Source organism: Gadus macrocephalus, chromosome 4, assembly GCF_031168955.1.
Source record: "Gadus macrocephalus chromosome 4, ASM3116895v1".
In the NCBI taxonomy this organism is placed as follows: Eukaryota; Metazoa; Chordata; class Actinopteri; order Gadiformes; family Gadidae; genus Gadus; species Gadus macrocephalus.
Window position 1 is genome coordinate 1162735 of NC_082385.1, and position 23817 is coordinate 1186551.

Consider the following 23817-nt stretch of genomic DNA (forward strand, 5'->3'; position numbering starts at 1 on the left):
CTGTACCAAGCCCTGCGGCGGGGGTATCCAGGAGCGCTTCATGCTGGTGAAGAAGAAAGCCAAGGTTGCCAGCTGTAAGGATCGGAAGGAGATCCGCGGCTGTAACGTGCATCCCTGCTAACAAGCCCCTCCTGAGCTCAAGGCTTGAAGGGAGGTGAGGGAGGGTATACACACGCAGTAGACATGTGAGTTTTCGAAATGTGTTGCTTAAAAGATTGCCGACCAGACAATACACATCCGTTAAAGTTGACTCGATGCCAAGGCTGAGCTGCCGAAACACGCATTTTAGATTCACTTTTACAAGTTTTTACAGACGTTTTCAGGTCAAAGAGACATTCACAAAGTATTTTAGTATTATAACCACGTGCTGAGTCTGCAGATGGTTTTAAGGGGTTATGGAGAAGTGTTAGGCTAGCTAGTTGGCACACAGGTTAGTCCAACCCTTTTGCAGTCCCTCCCATAAGGTCCTCGATGATTCCCGACAGACGTGGGAGGAATCTCGATGCGTGAAAACATATGTTGCCAGGCCCCTTCTTTAGCCTGTGATGCAAAATTACCCTAACTCTAAAAGTGTGCTTTTTCCTTTCAATATCAAGTCAGACGAGACGCAATAGCTTTCCTTGTGTGCTGTTTTGGGTTTATGGACCTTTGCATGGCGATGTATTGTCAATGGCAATGTATTGTATTGTCACGGCAATGTATTGTCAATGGAAACGGCTCTTTCTTAGCTACAAGTCTAAAAAGATTTCCTTGAAAAATATACTTCATACCGATCTGTGAATAGATTTGAAGAGAAATCAGGATGTTGCAATGCCATAAGGGGGTAAAATACTTTGTGAATACGGCCCTTGGAGATAAATAAACACAACGTACAAAGATAGATTCAGCTGACAAAACGACACGCATGAGTGATTGCTCACATATTTTATAACTGTAAGGTATTAGACCTGCGTGAAGTTGGCACCCCATGTGTAAAAAAAACATGTACAACTATTTCAGATCGTTTGTGCTTCGTTTGTGCACGTTTGTGCACGAGAATTTTAAATTTGTGCTCATTCCGTTTTTGAGATATCAAACATTACATTTTGTAAACATATGACGTCACTCAGCACCCCAATATTGTCCGAATCGGTTCAAATGTGTCTCAATCATTTGTGCATCGTTTGTGCACGTTTGTGCACGACAAATAAACATTTGTGCTCTTTTAATTTTTAAGTTATTAAGGTTTCATTTTTTTTCACTCAGCACCCCAATAATGTCAGAATTGGTTCAAATTGGTCTCATTCGTTTGTGCATCGTTTGTGCACGACAAATGAACATTTGTGCTCTTTCAAATTTTAAGTTATTAAGGTTTCATTTTTTTCACTCAGCACCCCAATAATGTCCGAATCGGTCCAAATCGGTCTCAATCCTTTGTGCTTCGTTTGTGCACGTTTGTGCACGACAAATTAACATTTGTGCTACCTGAATAATGACAACTGCTTTCAACAACGTAGGCGATATAAGTCTCTGGAATAACAAACTGACACATCTTTGATATGTGTGGCGGGGCTACGACTGAGTAATGCTGACAACGCCACCCCTAGGACAAGAGCAGGGGAACTCTATTTTACTCAAGAAACGCACGCACAGGCTTGACTTACAGGTATAAAAATATATTCTTTATTCTCATTTAATTCCCATTAGTACATAAAACAAAAACAGGGGGGGGGGGGGGGGGGGGGCGCTAGCCGGTGGTCACAATTAGTCTACCAGCACAAATCTCAAAGTCCACCGACTAGGCCATAGGGGGAAAGAAAGAAACAAAAAAGAACACATGAAGCAAACAACCAAACGAACAGAAATACAAAACGCGTCCTAAAAGCAGCACCTGCACACGTATCTCATTCACCCCAATCACGAGAACAGCAGCCGACACTCGGATTGCCGTTAGCGTCTTGTTCCTTCTCCCATCGGGATCGCTGAACGCAGACCCAGGCTCGTCACTCGCACAGACAGTGTCACCGTCGGCGAGCACTCAACGACCACTTACGCTGCGACCCACACCTCTAGACACTGCTGCTACCGGCATGAGGACCCCGTGTGCCTTTACACCTGCCTGATCGCAACCGCCCACCTGTCCCACCCCTATTAGGTGACGTCAGCGGTACGGGGAAAGAGAACGTGTAGCAGGGAACATCAGCACGAGACAGAGAGAGAAGACCTAATCCCACAGGCCACACATGTACGCTACGACTTTACTCACCTCTCAGAAGACAAAAACCGGTGTTAGCACAGGAGACGTTTGAGTCGAAGCCTTCAGATCTTCCCGCTTTACAAAATGTTATGTTTAATATCTCAAAGGTGGTATGAGCACAAATGTTCATTTGTCGTGCACAAACGTGCACAAAGGATTGAGACCGATTTGGACCGATTTGGACATTATTGGGGTGCTGAGTAAAAAAAATGAAACCTTAATAACTTAAAATTTGAAAGAGCACAAATGTTCATTTGTCGTGCACAAACGTGCACAAACGATGCACAAACGAATGAGACCAATTTTAACCAATTCTGACATTATTGGGGTGCCGAGTGAAAAAATTGAAACCTTAACAACTTAAAAATTAAAAGAGCACAAGTGTTTATTTGTCGTGCACAAACGAGGCACAAATGATTGAGACACGTTTGAACCGATTCGGACAATATTGGGGTGCTGAGTGACGTCATATGTTTACAAAATGTAATGTTTGATATCTCAAAAACGGTATGAGCACAAATGTTCATTTGTCGTGCATAAACGTGCACAAACGATGCACAAACGAATGAGACCAATTTGAACCAATTCTGACATTATTGGGGTGCTGAGTGAAAAAAATGAAACCTTAATAACTTAAAAATTAAAAGAGCACAAATGTTTATTTGTCGTGCACAAACGTGCACAAACGATGCACAAACGAATGAGACCAATTTGAACCAATTCTGACATTATTGGGGTGCTGAGTGAAAAAATTGAAACCTTAATAACTTAACAATTAAAAGAGCACAAATGTTTATTTGTCGTGCACAAACGTGCACAAACGATGCACAAATGATTGAGACACATTTGAACCGATTCGGACAATATTGGGGTGCTGAGTGACGTCATACGTTTACAAAATGTAATGTTTGATATCTCAAAAACGGAATGAGCACAAATTTTCATTTGTCATGCACAAACGTGCACAAACGAAGCACAAACGATCTGAAATAGTTTTACATATTTTTTTTTACACATGGGGTGCCAATTCACGCAGGTATGAATTAGCCTTTATAAACGGTGCTGTTGTCCTTGACGGTCGTGTAAGAAGACGTAGCACTAACCCGCGGTAGCTCTATGTCAGAGTAGCTCGTTACAGCTCGTGTACAGCTGATTCTTTTCTGTTCTTTAACAAACAACGCGTTGACACACGCTTATATCAAGCATTCTCTTTCATAAATGTCGCTGTGTACAAAGAAAACATGTTAGTTTAGTTGTATTGGTGTCAATGAAATGATCTTTCAAATGTTAGACAAGAATTTGAGGACGGATTGCTGCAGGCGTTTGTTGAACGTCATCATGTACCGACCATTGTTGCTTCATTCAGTATACAGTGTTTTGTAGCAAATACATTGATTGTGATGAAATGAAAGCTGTGAGATTTGTTTTAGGCATGAATGAACGTACTTAATTTGGATATACTGCAGAAGCCTATTAAGAGGGGGTGCCATCATTTCAATGGAAAAAAGATAATAATCCAGAAGGAAGCATTTGTTAGATTTTTTCCCAACATTACAGCCCATTAGTTTAATTAAATTGGTCAATCTGACTTTGTTGATTGTTATGCTTTCTCCCAGGTAGGTTTCTTTGCAATTTGATCATGTGACTATTTTGTAATAAAGCATATTTACAATTAAAATATAAATGAGGAAATAAAAAGATGAAAAACCCTAAATGGATCTTGTTCTACGAGTGGACTACTTGGGAATCCATTGGTTTGACGTATGTCTGTGGTGTATTTACTGCTCATGTCCACAATATATATAATATAATTATTAAAAAAACATCTGCCATCGACCCGCCCCTGGGTGGATGGCATAAAGTGGCAGTTCACCTGCTCAACTAAATAATACTGTATAATATTAAATATGTATACTGTATAATGTTCTTAATCGCTGTGTGTTTCTCAGAAGTATATATATCTATCTATATCAATAGATATCGATATCGATATGTATATTTATATTAATTGTGGAGGATCTATAGGCAGCCAATTGCCTCCACAGGAGAAGGAGGCGGTAGCACCTCGGACAGCAACAAAGTTCAGTCCCTTGCCGAATAATACTGCTGGTCGTGAACCCACCCAAACATCCTTCTGCTACAAAGTCCTGGTTCACCTCCTGCTCTCGAGAGGAGAGCGGCATGGCATACGGGAGGAGGACAAACCTGAAACGTTAAGCACATTGAGTAGAGCGGATTGCTGTGTTTTCCTCCTCCTTCACCCGATGTGTTAACCTGTTTCAGGTTGTCGGTTCAGACTCAAGCAGGCCTCGTTGTGGGTCCAACATCTTAGGGGAGACCGGGTATGGTTGTAACGCATTTTTTCTTCAGCACCTAAAACTACATCTTTTGCTTTGGTTGCACTATTACACAATTATATTAACATGAGTGCAGTACAATTTCCATGTTCACAAATTAAAGAAAGTTACACTAGTCTCTCAATATTAAGATAACATTCATGTGTGTGCAAACTTCATAAACATCTGAAAGACCTTTACAGTATTCCCTTAAATTCAAATATTATTCCACCTCATTTGAACTTCAGTCTTTCTCAGTGAGCAGCCGTGAACTCAATCTTTCTCTAAATTCACTCTGAATCCCTTTTCTTTAAGTACTTGTTTAAGGAACCGTTTATCCTCCTTTTCTTCCGAGCAGACAGACACAGACAGACAGACGGACAGACAACTTCCTTTATACTGTGTCTACGGCTGAACCCTTTTTTGTACACCTCTGGCCATGACCTGGCGATGCTATCATTGACACAGATGCAAGTTTGATGCCAACATGTTCCAGGTTCTTAAATTCAGCTGGAAAATCTCAAAGGGAGGAGACAGTGGAGCTGGAGTTGTTGTTGTGGCTATGGGAGAGATGAGGCTGGAGGTCATCGTCGATGGGGGAGTGCAGAGGAGGGGGGTGACCGTTCCTCGCCAAGCCAGCATTATCGATGGTGGAAGGCACGGTGTCCATGGCGTCGGGCGGGCTGTTGATTCTCTTCAAGATCTGTGGTCTGTCTGCTATCTGTGTGTCAGATAGTGGCAGAGTACATGTGTGAGGGAGGCTGTAATCTCGCTACTCCTCAACCTGGCTGGGGCGCCCTCCGCTTGGGTGTTATCAACCTCTGGCCATGACGTGGCGATGCTATCATTGACACCAGGGGCGGATCTAGCCATTTTGGGGCCCTAGGCAAAATATAGACATGGGGCGCTCATTTTTTAAAAAACGTACACAAAACAAATAACCATCCCAATACTCTTAGAATCGCAATAAACCCATAGTGCACTGCCACTCAACTCGCCACAGTAAAATCAGTTTCAGATTTCTCCAGCCTTTGCCAAAATTACATGTTTATTACGAGAGAGAGAGAGAGAGAGAGAGAGAGAGAGAGAGAGAGAGAGAGAGAGAGAGAGAGAGAGAGAGAGAGAGAGAGAGAGAGAGAGAGAGAGAGAGAGAGAGAGAGAGAGAGAGAGAGAGAGAGATTAGAATTTCCATTCTCTGCCAGAGATACAAAATGATCTTGCACTTAACAGAACTAAAATACAAAATGGATATGAGTCTATGAAAACCTCCATTTACATTTAAACAGGACCAATGAAAAGATTTTGTGTGTGGACAGGAATAACAGTGGCTGTGTGTGTGAGTGAGAGACAGGCAAAGCAGTGGTTCAGTGTGAGTGAGTGAGTGAGTGAGTGACAGGAGAGAGAGAGAGAGAGAGAGAGAGAGAGAGAGAGAGAGAGAGAGAGAGAGAGAGGGGGGGGGGGGTGTTCAGGTGTGCAAGTGGTTAAGTTCTCCATCTTCAAATGTCCATTTTCCCTGTTGCCTTCACCATTTCGTGTGTGTGTGTGTGTGTGTGTGTGTGTGTGTGTGTGTGTGTGTGTGTGTGTGTGTGTGTGTGTGTGTGTGTGTGTGTGTCTGTGTGAGTGAGAGAGAGAGTATGTGAGTGAGTGACTGAGTGAGTGGCAAAGCTCTGTGTGTGTGTGTGTGTGTGTGTGTGTGTGAGACAGAAAGCATTTGTAAACACAAAGTCCCACTGTGTCGTCTTCTCAAAAGTCTTCATATCAGAGAAAAGTGGTGAGCAGCAGTATAGAACCCAACCTGAAAAACAGACAAACACAGCATTAGAACATACTCACTACACCATGTTTCATTTGGCAATGATCTTTATACAACAAGAATGTACTTTGTCAACTCAAATACCTTGTTCAGCCAAATCATCTTCGTCTTCATCTTCCTCTCCTTCGGCTTCCATAGCCACCTCTTCTCCTTCGGCACCCACCTCTCCTCCTTCCTCCTCCACCTCCACCTCCACCTCCACTTCATCATTTTCCCCAACAGCAGAGCCTGTCGCAAGTTCAGCAGCGGCTGCTGTGGCAGCAGCAGGTGTAAAAAATGAAGTCAATTTCGGCAGTGTATCTGCAATTCTTTTCTTCTCAGCTTTTTGTTTTTGTTTTCGTTTAGCACAACCACTATCATAATTCCGCCGCTTCATTTTAACCGAGTCGCATCCCTCTGCTTTGGTTTGAAAGCAGGTTTGGTTCAACAGGTTTGTGCTGGAAAATTATTATTTAGGCATTAGTTCGGCTTTATGTTGATATTTTTGTTATTTTTTTCTACTAGAAATGTTTTTTTTTTTTTTTTACTTTACATAAGTAATGGCTGGGGGGGTCAGATTTGGGGGCCCCTAATAAAGACAGATTTGGTTGGGGCCCTAGGCACTTGCCTAGGTTTGCCTAATGGAAGATCCGCCACTGATTGACACAGATGCAAGTTTGATGCCAACATATTCCAGGTACTTAAATTCAGCTGGAAAATCTCAAAGGGAGGAGACAGTGGAGCTGGAGTTGTTGTTGTGGCTATGGGAGAGATGAGGCTGGAGGTCATCGTCGATGGGGGAGTGCAGAGGAGGGAGGTGACCGTTCATCGCCAAGCCAGCATTATCGATGGTGGAAGGCACGGCGTCCATTGCGTCGGGCGGGCTGTTGATTCTCTTCAAGATCTGTGGTCTGTCTGCTATCTGTGTGTCAGATAGTGGCAGAGTACATGTGTGAGGGAGGCTGTAATCTCGCTACTCCTCAACCTGTGCCCTGACTGTGTCCAGTGATTTTGTCCAGTGTATCCAATGGATCAGTGTAATCCCTCTTGAGAAGTTCTGACTGTTCTCTTCTAATATCATTAAGTCCTGCATGCACAATAATCTGTGAGATTTTGGGGTTTTCCAACATGATTGTGGCTAGTTTCTGGTTGATATCACTAACCATCACATCTGGGAAGTAGCATGTTTTGATCTTCTTACCGGTTATATCCTTGATGGTGGAGTCTCCTATAATCAAAGTGTCTGGTTCATCTGCTTTCTGTGAGATGGGCCCTTGTTGGCTTGAGGTGGCGGTGGCAGACGCATGCGCAGCTCGCCTCCGTGGGGACTGGTTCTTGTTCCATCTCTGTCCGCACAGTCCGTCTGGACACATTTCGGGGCTCAGGGGTGCGCGGGTAGCCGACGCATGCGCAGCTGGCCTCCATGGCAACTGGTTCTTGTTCCGTCTCTGTCTGTACCGTCCGTCCGGACGCATCTCGGGGCTCAGGGGTGCACAGGTGGCCGACGCATGCGCAGCTCGCCTCCGTGGCGACTGGTTCTTGTTCCATCTCTGTCCACACCGTCCGTCCGGACACATCTCGGGGCTCAGGGGTGCACGGGTGGTCGACGCATGCACAGCTCGCCTCTCTGGCAACAGGTTGATGGTCGGTCTCTGTCCGCACTGTTTGTCCGGACGCATCTCGGGGCTCAGGGGTGCATGGGTGGCAGGCGCGTTCGTGGACTCTTGAAGTGGCAGGAACCGGTTCTTCAGCGGCAGGGTTAACTTCAGTGACAGGCTAATCCGGCTGATACATGCAACTTTAGCTTTGGGTAGCTTAGTATTTGGTGTTGAATGAACTTGTTGATTCACTTTGCTATGTTGTTTTGGATCAGCGCCGACGCTGTGCCAGTGAGACGCAGCTGGAACTGTCTCTCTCTTGTCCAGCTTCAGGAAGGATACAGTGTAGCTTTGATCATCTTGTTGTGTATTTGTCTGAGTTACCTCAGCAAACTCACCCATCGGCACTGTATCCTGGAAGAGTCCTTTGCATTTTTCTAATGCTGCCAGTCTCGTTTCAAATAAAGCCACTGTCTTTCGCAGTTTTGTGCAGTCTGTGCATTTCCCAGTCTCTGTGCCTGAGATATCAGAGTACAGAGGCAGTTGGGTTATGTTGCGCAGAGGTTGCCAATTTGTTGATATTTTCATATAGTGTTGTGCATGCATTCATTTAAAATAACTAGTTCCAGTTATTTATTAAAGGTTGGGTATGGAATTCGCTTTTTTGGCCATTTTTGCAAAATTACTTGAAATCCTTATCATAACCCACTTACAGCCACTGAGTTTGAAGTACTGACATGAAAATTAAACAAGTCAATCATCTGTGGAACGGGCAGGGCTCGAAAAACTCCAGCCAATGTCCACCTGTCATAATACTTTATTTTGCTCATGTTGAACTTTCCCTCCCAATTTGAACTTCAGTATTTCTCAGTGAGCAGCCGTGAACTTGATTTTCCTCTGAATCCACTCTGAATCCCTTTCATTGATAAACTTTTTTTAGGAACACTTTATCCTCCTTTTTTTCTCTTTCATTTATACCTTTATAACTTTATACTTTATAAGGTAGAACACATTTTCATCACCTATTATAATAATAATAATAATAATGGATTGAATTTATATGGTGCTTTTCTAGACAATCAATGACGCTTTACAGTGAAGGGGGGACCTCACTAACCACCACCAGTGTGTAGCACCCACTTGGGTGATGCACGGCAGCCAATCTGCTGTTTATGAGCTGGTGCTCATAAACATAACTAAAAATAAACACAACCCTAGTTTCTTCCCAAAATAATAACAATAATAATATCAAAAAAACAATCATGTTATAACTTAACCAACCATTCTACGGATTTTGGTTCAGAAAGATGAGCATGTTGACATGCTCTGGGGTCAGACGCGACCGCAGCCTGGTGACCGTCAGTTCAGCCGCCGAAAACACCCGCTCTGAGGGGACCGACGTTGCCGTGATGCAAATACCTCTGTGATAACTTGGCAGGTGGGGGAACAACTTTCCAAAATCCAGGGGCTCAGAAAGTTCTTTATTTCTGCTTCGATGCTAACCTCGCCTTGAGTGGTAGGCCTATAGTGCTCCCCAAGAAGTCATTTTTTAAATCATAATGGTCCAACACCAGACTTCCTCAAATCCCTTCACTGGCTCCCTGTCACATTCAGAATTGAATACAAGGTCTCCCTCCTCACCCACCTGTGCATCCACGGACATGCCCCCCCTACCTCCAGGAGCTCCTCACCCCAAGACCATCTGCACCCACCCATCTGCAACCACGCACCCTTCGCTCTGCATCAACACACACCCTTATACCACCTATAACCAAGCTCCGGACCATGGGCAATCTTGCTTTCTCAGCTGCTGCCCCAAGACTATGGAAAACGCCCACCCTGACCACCTGAAGACCCCACAGACTACAGCTGTTTTTAAACAAAACCTTAAGACTTTCTAATTTATTTGACTCTATATGTATTATATGTTTTAACCACCCTTTTTTTTCTTTTAAACTCTGTAGCACTTTGAGATTTTCGAATGTAAAGTGCTCTACAAATAAAATGCATGATTATTAGTCTTAAACGTAGGAGTCTTGGAAGCGTTCTAAGAGTGAACGTCATCGGGAAACCGGGCCCTGGTCCAGATGGCATTGGAGGTCAATTGCTGAGAAACTGGGCTGTGCAGCTGGCAAACATATTCTGCTTCATTTTCCAGCTGTCCTTACAGTTGCATAAGGTCCCTTGTCACTGGAAGGACTTTATCATTGTCCCTGTGCCTAAGAACAAAACACCAAAGGCAATTAATGACTTCAGGCCAGTTGCACTTACATGCCTAGCAATGAAATTATTTGAAAAGCTGGTGAAAAATGCATTTCTGGCACCGTACAGGATAAGTTAGACCCTCTTCAGTTTGCCTACAGGTCGGGCAGAGGTGTGGATTATGAGACGGGGACGCTTTTAAACATGGTTTTCAAACACCTCGAGGAGGCCAGGTCCCTTGTTCGACTGCCTTTTATAGAATTGTCTTCGGCTTTTAACTGCATCCAGTCCCATGTTTTAGCAGATAGGTTGAAGAGCCTTTTTAACATCGATGCTGGCCTGCTTTGCTGGTTGATGTACTTTTTAACAGTGAGGTCCCAACGGGTGAGGGTGAATGGTGTTTTATCTGATGTCCTTTTCTCCTCCACCAGATCCCCCCAAGGCTGTGTCCTCTCACCTCTTTTATTGTTTTCATACACAAATGAATGCCGAAGCAGACATGACAGGCGCCACATTTTAATGATGATTCGGTTATTGTGTCCCTCTTCAGCATTGACAGTCCTGAACATGGTCCTGTGGGGAGTGATTTTCTGAACTGGTGTGAATCATCCTTTTTAAATATTAATGTGGCAAAGACTAAGGAGGTGTGCATTGATTTTAGAAAATCTCCATCTGTCATCTCCCCTGTTTTAATGAACGATTAACCTGTCGAAGTGGTGCAGCAGTATAACTTTCTTGGGACTGTGGTCGAAAAATTAATCTTTGAGCACCATGTTGATGCTGTGTGCAAGGAAGCACATCAGCGGATGTACTTTGATCGGAAGGGAGGGAGGAAGGCTAGTGTAAACAAATACCTTCTGTCTGTAATGAATCGCTTCCCTTCCAAGGCTTCAATCAAATTTCCCTGAAAACACGTGACACCGCCTGCTGAGAGGGGGAGGTTCCTCTGGGGTATTTAATTAGCTGTCTGGCCCACCTGTCATAGTACTTTATTTTGCTCATGTTGAACTTTCCCTCCTAATTTGAACTTCAGTCTTTCTCAGTGAGCAGCCGTGAACTCGATTTTCCTCTGAATCCACTCTGAATCCCTTTCATTGATATACTTTTTTTAGGAACACTTTATCCTCCTTTTTTTCTCTTTCATTTATACCTTTATAACTTTATACTTTATATGGCAGAACACATTTTCATCACAGAAAAGATAAGGTAAGTCTACAGTTTACTGCAGTTCGTATTATCTTTAGTTTATTGGTTTATTACTATTATAATAATAATAATGGATTGAATTTATATGGTGCTTTTCTAGACAATCAATGACGCTTTACAGTGAAGGGGGAACCTCACTAACCACCACCAGTGTGTAGCACCCACTTGGGTGATGCACGGCAGCCAATCTGCGCCAGAACGCTCACCACACACCAGCTTGAGGTGGAGAGTGAGGGAATTAATGAGTCAGCCCCTATTCTTTGCGATAAGTGCCCTGGGATCTTTTATGACCTCCATGAGTCAGGACCTCGGTTTTAAGTCTCCTCCGAAGGACGGCACCTTCCACAGCAGTGTCCCCGTCACTGCACTGGGGCATCGGGATTGATGATTGAAGAGGCCACAGGGAAGAGTGCAACCTCTAGGCAACCACCCAACACCATTTACAGCACCTGGTATTCCCAGACGGTCTCCCATCCAAGTACTAACCAGGCCCGACCACGCTTAGCTTCCGAGATCAGACGAGATCAGGCGTGTCCATGGTGGTAAGGCCGTAAAAATATTCTGTTGTAATATTGTGGAATTTGTCTGTTTCACGCTTAATCTTTTCTGAGCCGTGAATTGAACTTTGCTTTTAATATTATATTGAACTTTGCTTTTAATAATATAAGTGATAAATTTGTCTCGGGCCACGTTTATACGTAGCAGGGTATTTATAGAAACGAATATTTCCCCCCCTCCGTTTTCAAAAATAACATTGTGCACACAACATAGTTTTCAAAATAGTTGTCGTTTACATCAAAACGCATAAATACGCCGTTGAGCGCAATTAAAGCCATGCAAGCCAATCAGAATCCGCAGAATCAACAACAACGAATAACACAAGCGTCTTCCTGTAACAAACAAACTGTAAACATAGGGCGCTCATATGACGTTAAGCATTTCCTGGCGCATAATGTGACGCTTCAGAACCTAAAACCCCGTTTCCCCCCGTTGACACGACAACACATAACCACATTTCAGAAATCTCCACTTTGGCCGGAGTTTTTAGAAATGATCGTTTTCTGTGACAAAAACTGTGTTTTCGTGTAAATGAGGGGCCAAACCAAGTGGACATATCTGCGTTTTCCCTTCGTGTAAACGGGGCCTCAATGTGACCCAAATTAAAACGAAGGACATGATAGTAGTCGTTTGAGGGGTGCAGAGAGAGGGGGAGGAGGAGAGAGAATGAGAGGGAGGCAGAGAGAGGGGTTGGGAGTAAGAGACGGAGGGAGGGGGAATAGAGAACTAGAGAGAGAGAGGGAGGAGGAGAGAGAATGGTTGGGAGTGATGGACAGAGGGAGGGGGATAGAGAGAGCGAACTAGAGGGAGGGAGTATGAGACAGAGAGGGGGGAGAGAGAATGAGAGGGAGGGAGGGAGGGTGGTTGGGAGTGAGGGACAGAGGGAGGGGAGAGAGAGAACTAGAGAGAGGGAGGGAGGGGGAGAGGTTGGGAGTGAGAGCTCGAGAGAGGGAGGGAGGGGGAGAGGTTGGGAGTGAGAGCCAGAGGGAGGGTGGGAGGGAGAGAACTAGAGAGAGGGAGGGAGGGAGAGAGAGATCTAGTGAGCGGGAGTGAGGGGGAGATAGAATGGTTGGAAATGGACAGGGAGGGAAAGAGAGAGAGGGAGGTAGTGAGGGGGGAGAGTGAGTGGTTGGGAGTGAGAGAGAGGGAGGGGGAGAGAGAACTAGAGAGAGGGGGGAGGGAGGGGTGAGAGAACTAGAGAGAGGGCGGAGGGAGGGGAGAGAGAACTAGAGAGAGGGAGTGAGGGGGAGAGTTTTTGGGAGTGAGAGGGAGGGGGGAGAGGGGAGGGAGGGGGAGAGAGAGATCGAGAGGGTGGGGGGGGGGGAGAGTTTTTGGGGGAGGGAGGGAGGAGGGGGAAGAGAGGGAACTAGAGAGAGGGGGAGGGAGGGGGGAGAGAGAGATCTAGAGAGAGGGAGGGGGAGAGAGAGAACTAGAGAGAGGGCGGAGGGAGGGGAGAGAGAACTAGAGAGAGGGAGTGAGGGGGAGGGGGGAGAGGGGAGGGAGGGGGAGAGAGAGATCGAGAGGGAGGGGGGGGGGGGGAGAGTTTTTGGGGGAGGGAGGGAGGAGGGGGAAGAGAGGGAACTAGAGAGAGGGGGAGGGAGGGGGGGAGAGAGTAGTTGGGAATGAGAGTGAGGGAGGGAGATTTTGATAGAATACATAGATTTCCACGATAACAATAGATAGTAATTCATTTAATTATTTTATTTGCATCATTTAATCTTAGATCCTTAGTCAAAATATACTCTGTTTGTACTTCATATATGTACATTTGTGACAAAATCGTGAGGAACCTTCTGATGGTACACTTGTTGCCGACATATGGGACTTCTCTGAAACACGGATCAAGTAAGCCTGACAGGTTAATTTGGTCGGATAAATTGCCTTGGTTACTTAGCAGAGATTCCCCTAAAGATCTCTTATTATACTACTTTTCTGGTCTTAATTTCTTATTTCTTATCAATGACTCCTATAGAGCAGCCTTACAAGAATCACAGCACAAAAAACGATGTCGATTTTCGGGAACTCTTCCTCTCATCTGGGCGCTTTCAGCATTCTCTGTCAACACTCGGCTTCGTCATTCTCCGCTCCCTCGCCCCCCTCCTGCCAACCCCACTCCGTTGTGATTGGTTACCCTCCGGAAGAGAATGTTGCACCATTACCATACATGGAAAATCCGGATTGTTCTACGTAGATAAATCCCGGAAATTTGAATTTGAACCACACTTTGATTCACTCCTATGTACATCGCATACCACATCAAACGTGCATACGCCTTATTCTCTGCACAACATCCTATTGCGCCACCTTTTGCATACCACATCAAACGTGCATATACGTTAGCTAACTCCCGCCTTGTGCACCGGTTAAAACCATGAATGCCGGGCATCCACCACTGCTTGGGTTGCAAAGGCCTGAAGAGGAAGAACAAATTTAGTACAAATGTGAACATTTACAGAACGTTTAAACTATTAATGTTGGTGAATCAAAAAACATTGATTACAACCTACACAAATATTTGCGTGTTTTGCCGATATCAACGAGGGACTGGCTCCGTGTATTTCAGCACCCGGACACACAGAACTTCAATTTAACTAACAATAGAAAGGCGAGTGGCCTTCTTTAAGCAATATGAATAAGGAAGGGTAGGGGGAGAGAGTGTTTGAAGGTGGGGTGCGGAGGGGGGGGAGTGGGGTGTTGGACGGGATCTTAAGAGGGAGAGGAAAAGGTTTCAAGGGGAGGGAGGCATTAGAGGGGTGGGGGGGGGGGGGACTCGTGTGTAGGGGGCCTGGAGGGGGGGGCGGTTGGGGACTTTACGAGCGTAGGGGGTCAGGGGGTCTTTTACCTTAATAATTCATCGTCTTTAATAACAAAATACCAACAGACTTGAATGTAAAATGAAGCATGCAGCCTCGGGTGGAATTTAGCGGATCGGCAGATAAGATAGTATACACTCCGAACGTCCGCTATGGTGCTACTGCTTAGGAACACAGACCGTGCCGGCCTCAGCGGAGAAGTGGAAGATAATTCTCGTTAATATACTATTTTGGCCCGATCTATACAGAGACCGATAGTGGAGGGCTTCACCTCTCAACCAGTACCAAGAACGATCGTTAACGACGAGTACTAAAAACAACTCAAGTGTAAAGAAGGGGGGAGGGAGGGCCTTCAGAGTTCCTTGCAACCGTTGATCTACACGTGTTGTTATGCTTTTTAAGTCGAGGTCTAGACCTCTGGAGCAGCACGACCGGACAGTGGCTAAAACAAATTTACACCTAAATGTTCTTATAACTAATCCTATTGCAGATCTAATCTTTAAGACAAAGGGTTCTACTTACCTCAGATGTGTGTGGTCTGTTGAAGTTGTTTTAGTGTCGCGCCCGCCGGGATTCTCGGGACTTTCTTCCAAACGTCGTAGGTCACCAAATTATTGCATATTTGCAAGTATTTGTTCAATCTTCACATCAGTGTGTCACTTGTGCACATGAAAAAAACAGTTTCTCGTTTATTTGAACACGTTGCAAATGCTTTGGTACATCTATGCACATGATTATGTACGATTCTCTGCTCTTTCCTACATTATCAAATGCTATCAAATGTCATTTTGATCAAAATTCAATCGAGTATTCTCTGCGAGTCGGTTCGCAGAGAATACTCGAACGCAGCATAAGCCCCGGATATTGGAAAAAACCTAGACACGCCCCTGCACATGTGTGTTTACATTTCCTCTCCTTTTGCTTCATTACCATACCGAAACTTTACCAAATAAAGTAAGCTAAAAGCATTCCATATTCAATTACCTTTTCTGAAAGAACATGACATAACCCATAAAAGGTAGCTTTTCAATTCCGATTTTGTGTCTATAGGAATGAACTATTCTAAACTACCCCATCCTAGCTACGTACAGCCATCGACGGATTATGAGATATCGGCCCCTGAGCACGGACTCCGCAGCCCCCCCCCCCCCCCCCCCCCCCCCCTAAAAATATTATACAAATAAATGTATCTTTATTTAAACCAAACAGGATTTACAAGGGTTGCCATTTTTGTAAATTTCAACAAATTTCGTTAGTTTATAATATTAAGACAAATTAACAGAATAATTAACAGACAAATATAATTCTAGAGGCTGTTCAATAAGAAAGTGACGGATCAGCTAAGTAAAGTAACTGAACTGAAGTAACTGCGCAGGCACGGCGGCCTCAATAAAATTCAACAGCAAATAAATTTTCTCTTGTTTCTTTTTTTTTTGCTTAGCTGTTCCACTTAGAGTTCACCGTGACAACCGTTCGCCGTTGCTCCATGTTTAAATCACAGTGCCTTGTTTGTGACCTGTGAGTGACCGCTCTCAAATTCACAAACTGAAATAGTGCCCCTAGTGATCTTTATTGATTTACTCAGTAGTAATAGGGCTAATATTGCTGTTTTCGCTTGAATTTTTGTATTTCTCTACTGATTGCTTAGACAATGCAACATTAAAAGTTACTAACACCGACTTCACACTGAAGTTCTGCTTCAGGGCCCCCCTGGGCCCCTGGATATGTGACCGGTTTGCCCGTGCAGTAATCCATCCTTGCGTAGAATAAACAGAGTTGTTTCTCATCATCATTATCATCATCAGACACATGCAATGGTGATTCCTTGGAATTACGTTTTTTTGTTAAACATAATTTCTGAAACAACCTTCATGTTTTTCAAAATCTTTGTTGGGCTCATAGGTAAACTCATTCAGTAAGTCTCAAAGAAGCACCATGTGAACGGTGGTGCTTTAATCCTGCCGATCATGGCATTGTCTTTGTTGTTTATTAAGCCACCCCACTATGAGTTTACAGACTTAATACTCATACAATATCCCTGCTTAAAGTTGTCCCTGCTTCCTTTTTCTCCTCCACTTCCCTCTCTTTAGTCGAGCTGAGATGGCCTATGAAAGATGTCCTACTCTGTTCCTCGCCCTCCTGCTCTGCTTGTCCCCATGGCCTGCCTCTGGAGGTCCAGAAACATTTCATCTAACCAATAATGGTGAAACTTGCGTTGATGAATGTCAGTATTATGAGGCTAAGGCATACTACTGGTGCAAAACTGCTATCGGCTGGGGTTACTGCTCTCCTCAGCAAGACGAGACCTACAAAGGTGTAAATTGTCGGTCAGATCATAAATGTGGACATTATGGCTATGCGTATAGCTGGTGCTACACAACAAACAACGGAGACTATGACTACTGTGGACTTGTGGTTCCTAGAATATGTCAAGAAGAAGTCGCTCAGCTAACCTATAGCTTGGAAAACTGCATTGATAACTGCACGTATTCCAATAACTACTTCTGGTGCCATACTAAAAACAGCTGGGGCTACTGCTCTCCTAGTCATGACCTCACCTACACGGGCACACCTTGTCGGTCAGGTCATGAATGTGGGAGCCATGGCTATAGCTATAGCTGGTGCTACACAACAGACAACAATGACTATGACTACTGTGGACAAATTCTATCCCTCCGGACATGTCATGATGTTTCTCGCTTCAAACGAGCAACAGACATGAGGGAAAACTGCATTATAGAGGGAAGCGATTACACAGTAGAGCCAACGGATAAAATAATGAAACCCACTAATAATTCGTATAATGACGCATTGAATTTAATCGAAGAATGCAATGACTTTGCTTTGGGTTGCCAGGGAAGATCTAATTTGCGGAGATCAAAGTCTCTTCGCATTGACAACCAGGGGATGACATCTGACGGATATATCAACCTGCAAATCCAGCATAATGTCCAACGAAGCTCAGATCGGAGCACCACACTGGCTCAGATCCTAGTTCCCATTGATACCTCAGTCTTGGAGATACGCTCTGCCTTTAGAGTGAGCTTAGATCGTAGGGCAAAGGTCCAAAAGATAACGAAAATTTCCAAAGCATCAGCATAATTTGCCCTTGCCTAGTACATTTCCAGGACAAGCTGCCCACCTATCACCATCTTTGAAAGTACAATGCTGCCACCTTTTGTGGATGAGAACCCTAGTAGTGGGAAATCTGGCTCGTCTGGCATAGCGGTTAATCTATCTCAGCGCAAATACCACTAATTGGGAAAAGATCCGGTGGTCGTATCCGGTCAAAATATGCGGTATCCGCAAGGCCACAAAGCAATTAAAAGCAGAGCAACGAGTTCCAACAACTGCAGTCGCCATAATTTCTCCCTCCATGATGCTTGTATGTGACACCCTACAATAACCTGCCAAAATATGCGTGAATGCTGATTCTAATGTGAATCAATGTACAACCATGTTATTCTGAATCCAGAAACACAAAAAGCATAAATACAGCTCATCTTCATGCAGAACTAATGCTTTGCTGTTAAACTTAATTAAACTGAACAGGCTTCTGTAACTTGCCTTATGTTATCCTAATATGTGTTGATCCTTGTATGTTATTTGCTGTAATTATCGGCGATCGCACACTGTATCAGTGCGGTGTCACTATGTAATAAAATCCACATGTAATCCAATGTGACCTCATGTATCACAAACTGAAATGTATTCATATCCAACATGGAGGGACTTCTTTCTCTCTCTGGCCAAGAGCTCTTTTTGCTGTCCTTGCTTATTTTCCCCTGGGGCGCCCGCTGTCTACAACTTACTACCTACTCTGCTATCCTGCTCCATCTGGACTCACCACTATGAACACTGTGCGTGGGAGGCTACCCGTGTGCCAACCTCTCTGGCGTTGAAGCGCGTAATTCGATTTTGGGCCATCAGATTATAATCTCTGTTTTATCTTCCTTTATCTTATTTTATGTAATTTTTGTATCAATGTTACACCACTTTATTGGAGCCATTTTTATAATACTCTTTTGAATTGAAAAGTAAAAGAAAACCAAAGAAAAAGTGAAACCTTGTTTTCCGACTCGATTATTTGGTTTCTGATTGCTACTCTCTGACATTGTCATCCAATTCAGGCGGTCAAGAGAAAACTTCTTTAATCAAGTGTGATTTATTAGCCAAAGCTGTGTGAGGTCTTTGATATGCTGCTGGTCAGAACAACTAAACATTACCGTCGGCGAGGCTACTTAAAGCAAACGCTACCCGTGTCCTTAGTTCACCTATTGGCCAAACCTCTCATCTCCTCACTATCAGAGCCCTTCCTCGAGCGGCTGCATAGAACCAGAGCCCGTCTACGAAGAGCCTGGGCACTCCCTATACGCCCCATTGTACCGATTTTGGTTGTAGTTCCATGAGACATCCACTGGGGGTGATCGCGGGCGAGTCCAGATTGAATGGGAGTCTATGGGGCTAAACGGCTAATTATGCCTCTTTCACCTGCTTGTTGTTGAAATATCGCAAATTTTATTGTAGATTCCGCAAGTTCAATATAGATTATGGTTCAAAAGTCAAACGAGTGAGTACTTATGTCCTTTCGATTTCTTACAGTTTGGGCCGTTGTTGGCCATACACGCTAGCATTCTGCTAATGAATGCTGATTGGTCAGGGACGGACTTGCGACTGATTACGACCAGAGACCCCTCTTGACGGCATCTGAAGCTGAAGAGCAATCAGAAACGTCTTAACTAAATTTTTGCGTACTGTATTTATATTTTCCTGCAGGCCCTTTTATTTTTTAGATAGTATGTATGGTGAAAGTACATGGGCATAAATGGAATTTCTTCCATTACTTGTGTTCAATGTTCAATGTGTTATATACATGGTAGGTACGGTATGACCACCTTAAATAATACAGTCAATGTCCCGCTCAATATCATTTCATCTGTCATTGTCTATTTTTCGAGAATAAAGATAGTTTAAAAAAGAAATGCCTCGTAAATGTGCAATGATAAACTGCACTTACAGTGGAAACGGATTGTCCGTCTTTTCGTTTCCCAAGGACAGAAAAACTTCAACATCTGCTATTACAGTCGTTATTTTGTAGGACTTGGGCTAATGACCTTGCACAGAGGGAAAACCATCTACACCACTTGTCATTGATTTCTATGCATTCACTGATCTTTACAGATGGGTTTGTTTTAAGCCATTGAATATAATTGCTCTGCCCTGCAACACATTATAAGCTACACATGTTTGTTAAATGAGAAATATGGTCTGGGTCACATTGAAACAGTAACAGTTGTATAACAGTAATTATACAAACATTATACCAACATTGTAACAGGCAAGTTTATTCAAACATCACACTAACAAGAACACAATAAGAACAGTAACTAATAAAAAAAAAGGCGAAATGATTTAACAACACTGAACATACTGAACAGAGGCAGGGGAAAAGGACAGAGGAAGAAGACTTGTCCGTTGTCACAGCATCAAGGTCCAACTGTAGAGATCAAAAAAGGAAGAGGCATGAGGAGTACCACAGAACACTGCTCTCTAGCAGATTGTTTACTGATGTAAACTAAATTGATGCAGTCTTAAAATTATGATTCTAATCCAGGTTTCTATTTTAGGAGGAAGAAATAGCTCATAATCGTTAAAAAAAAAAAAGCTTTATCATCGGCACTAGTGAGGATTAGAAAAAACACTCTCTGTAAGTAACATACATATGTAAAACATTCGCGCATTTCTTTTTTTTACATTAGCTCACTAAAACTGTAACTAGGGTATTAAGCAAAAAAAAAAGCCTTACCTCCAACAGCTGGTGTTATCGTTGCGGAAAAGGGAAGTGCTTTAGAAACTGCCGTAAAGCAGTACCTCTGACAGTATGACAATGTGTGACGTCATCGCATGTTTTTAACGCCTTTTTAGAACAGATACGTGACCTTAAAAAATGCAATATTCAGCTGAGTTTATTATCTTAGCCCCACCTTTTGATAGCAACTTTCAAATTACTTGAAAGAAAAGTGGATTCTGAGGATAAAACCCCGTTGGCTCCCATTCATTCTGGACTCGCCTACGAGCGCCCCGCGTGGCAGAGATTATTACTGCAACCAGTCCAGAAAACCGGAACTAACCCGCGAGTGCCAGTTCTCCTCATATTAGACATTCTCTGATAGAACTACTGACCTGGGGGCTGTGAAAGGCTAGCATGGTAATACCAGACTCTTTGACTTTCGACAGTCTGGAATAGCGTAATTGATTCCGATAACTCCCTTTTGCGTGACTTGCATGTTTCCTTTTTAACTAGGTCAAGCCGAGCACATAGCATTTATCAAAAGGTTTCTTACATTACTTCCTACTACTTGCCAAATTGATAATAAACTACATGGGGACACGGAAACAACAAATGTACCATGTCCTACCAGGTTCTATCGACCAGGCAATGATACTTTTGCATACTTACTTGGGGAAGGGCTTTCCAACGGTATCAAGTGAGTCTCTCTGCGACCACCGGAAGTGGGTGTTACCCTGGCGGGGCAATTTCAAGTCCCACAACTCCAGAACGGAAGGTCGGAGAGACTCGGGAGTCGCACCCGCCTCACTTAATCCGGGGTCACGGAAAAACGCCAGAGTTGGAAGGAAGTATCTACAACCTTCCACTAAGGCATTTTAACATTTACGATGGACGTTCCCGTTAAAACTTTTGTGGGGGTGACGTTAGTTGGGGTCAGGGTCAGCGTTCCTGTGTACCGGTAGCTCCGGGATTTTGGATTTTGGTGTGAAAAACATATGAAAACCGTAGGGAGGTGGTTTTGGGCTCGTTGGAAAGATGTGGATGAGTGCTTCCAGGGGAACTGGCCCCGACTCCCTAGCGGCTTCCCATCCGGAGATATTGATTTTTGCTATGGCCAGCGCTACATATTCGGCGGGCCGTAGCTCCGGAATTTAGGATTTTGGTGAGAAAAAACGCTACGGCTGGCGTCACATATGACATGCGGTTGTACCGAACACCGCAGCTGTTGACAGGAAGGGCGTAGGGAGGTGGTTGGGGGCTCGTTGGAAAGTGGGTTCCAGGGGTTAGGTATAGGGTTAAGGCCGATTTAGGGTCGTTTTAGACGCAGAGACGTAAGCACGTAATTTACACAAGGGACTTGTTTTAGACAAGTTTTGATTTACGGTTCCTTTAAGGTTCCTTAAGGATTGCGCGTGTTGCAAGGGGATTCTCCGCCAGAACAGTAGGGGGAGCAACGAACGAATCTGTGGGCGTGGAAGTGGAAATCGCTGGCTTGTTTATATTTATGCACTTCCAGTATTTTCGACGAGAGTAGCAGTAGCTAAGTTTAGGTTAGAGGTCTTTTTCCACACTCTGAACAACCGGAAATGTGAGACTCCTGAAAGGATGTGGTTAGCTGGCCAATCACAGTCTTTGCGAGCTGCGTAGGGCCGTAGTGTTTTAGTCGCATAGTCAGGAATTTTGGGCGACGCACTTAAGCACATAAGGGGGGATATTTTACCGCGCAAGGGGGGGTTATGTATCTTACGTGCTTACGCGTTACGTCTAAAACAGAGCATATATCGGCCTTAAGTGATACCTTTTATTTCCCGATTCACCTCTCTAGTGAGCGGTAATGAGCCCCACTCGGCTCCACTGGCTGCTGTGTTTTATTAATGAGCAGAATCTGCAACAGCACGGATATATCCAGGTCACATCTCAGTGCCTGGAGTGCCCACAGACAGACAAACACTTTCATGGTTGCATGCACGCACGCACGCACACACACGCACGCACGCACGCACGCACGCACGCACGCACGCACGCACGCACGCACGCACGCACGCACGCACGCACGCACGCACGCACACACACACACACACACACACACACACACACACACACACACACACACACACACACACATAAACACACACTGATGCATGCATGCACCCATATACACACACACAAACTTCCATGGTCGCACGCACACACACACACACACACACACACACACACACACACACACACACACACACACACACACACACACACACACACACACACACTGATGCATGCACCCATACTATCATGGTCGCATGCACGCACTCACACACACATGCACGCACGCACGCACGCACACACACACACACACACACACACACACACACACACACACACACACACACACACACACACACACACTCACATTGACTCAAGTGCATACTGCAGCTGGCTGAGCTGTCAGAGGAGAGAAGCCTTTCACTGACATTATTATTGGACAATATAGCAAATGATACATGTCATGCAACTCGTCCCATCGTTCAGTCTGCAATCCTTGGAAGTCTACATAGATATGTCATTCATTCAATCAGTCATTCGTTCATTCATTCATTCATTAACTCATTTATTAATTTTGCCTTTAGGTCCAGTGTTTGCTTAAACAGTAAAAAAAAAAAAAAATGGGTGCACGTGTTTGTGTGTGTTTGTGTGTTTAACCCCGTCATAACCTCGATTACACATTGTTGTACTAAATGAGACCATTCCCCATTCCCCCCTCCCACAGAGGACCGGTGCAGCTCTCATTATGTAAGCGGTTTGTTTCCGAGGCGTTCTGGTGGTTGACGGTGCACCGTCTCTCTCTCTCTCTCTCTCTCTCCATCCTCCGGGATGCACAGTCATCATCCGCGTCCAAGCCTCTTTACATAACTCATATTGCAGTGAGGCAGAGCAGAGGGGGTATGACTAGAAGTTCTTGTCATTTCTTATAGAATTCTTAATTATGTACGCATATATATAAATATATATATGTATATATTTTTATTTATTTATTTATTTCCCCCTTATTTTATTATCTCTGTTATGGTATTATGTAACAATAATATCAAAATGAATATATATATATATCATTATATATTTGTTTATTTTATTTTTTTCTTGGGGGTAGAAACTAGATCCAGATTCTCCCAGAATTACTAATTCATAATCTATTAGCAGACCATTGTAATAATTTATTAACTTGCCAGGTTTCTTCTGCAGATGAGAAGGGGGCAGATATATCAGGAAAACTTATCTTTCAGTGAATGG

At 44.1% G+C, this 23817-nt stretch overlaps 2 protein-coding genes and 1 non-coding gene across 3 annotated transcripts in view; 2 read left to right on the forward strand and 1 right to left on the reverse strand.

Moving 5' to 3' along the window:
* Positions 1-788, forward strand: part of LOC132454915 (spondin-1-like) — a 4666-nt gene extending 3878 nt beyond the window's left edge. The window contains exon 4 of the mRNA XM_060048523.1: positions 1-788. This exon is cut by the window's left edge and continues 34 nt beyond it. Coding sequence (XP_059904506.1) covers positions 1-121 — 121 coding nt within the window. The 3' untranslated portion in view covers positions 122-788.
* A 10362-nt stretch (positions 789-11150) lies between these two features.
* Positions 11151-18806, forward strand: LOC132454912 (uncharacterized). The gene is made up of 2 exons (XM_060048520.1): positions 11151-11370; positions 16832-18806. Exons 1-2 carry the CDS (start codon positions 11336-11338, stop codon positions 17841-17843), a joined length of 1047 nt encoding a protein of 348 aa, XP_059904503.1. The 5' UTR covers positions 11151-11335; the 3' UTR covers positions 17844-18806.
* On the reverse strand, positions 11808-11926 carry LOC132456671 (5S ribosomal RNA). Its single transcript, XR_009525540.1, has one exon. It is a non-coding gene; the product is annotated as a 5S ribosomal RNA (ribosomal RNA).
* Positions 18807-23817: the final 5011 nt, after the last annotated feature.

Bases quoted from the DNA above. Each gene is read 5' to 3' on its own strand.
- LOC132454912 (XM_060048520.1), top strand. From the start codon at position 11,336: ATGGCAGAACACATTTTCATCACAGAAAAGATAAG. The intron at 11,371-16,831 runs GTAAGTCTACAG...CCCTCTCTTTAG, and splicing joins TTCATCACAGAAAAGATAAG to TCGAGCTGAGATGGCCTATG.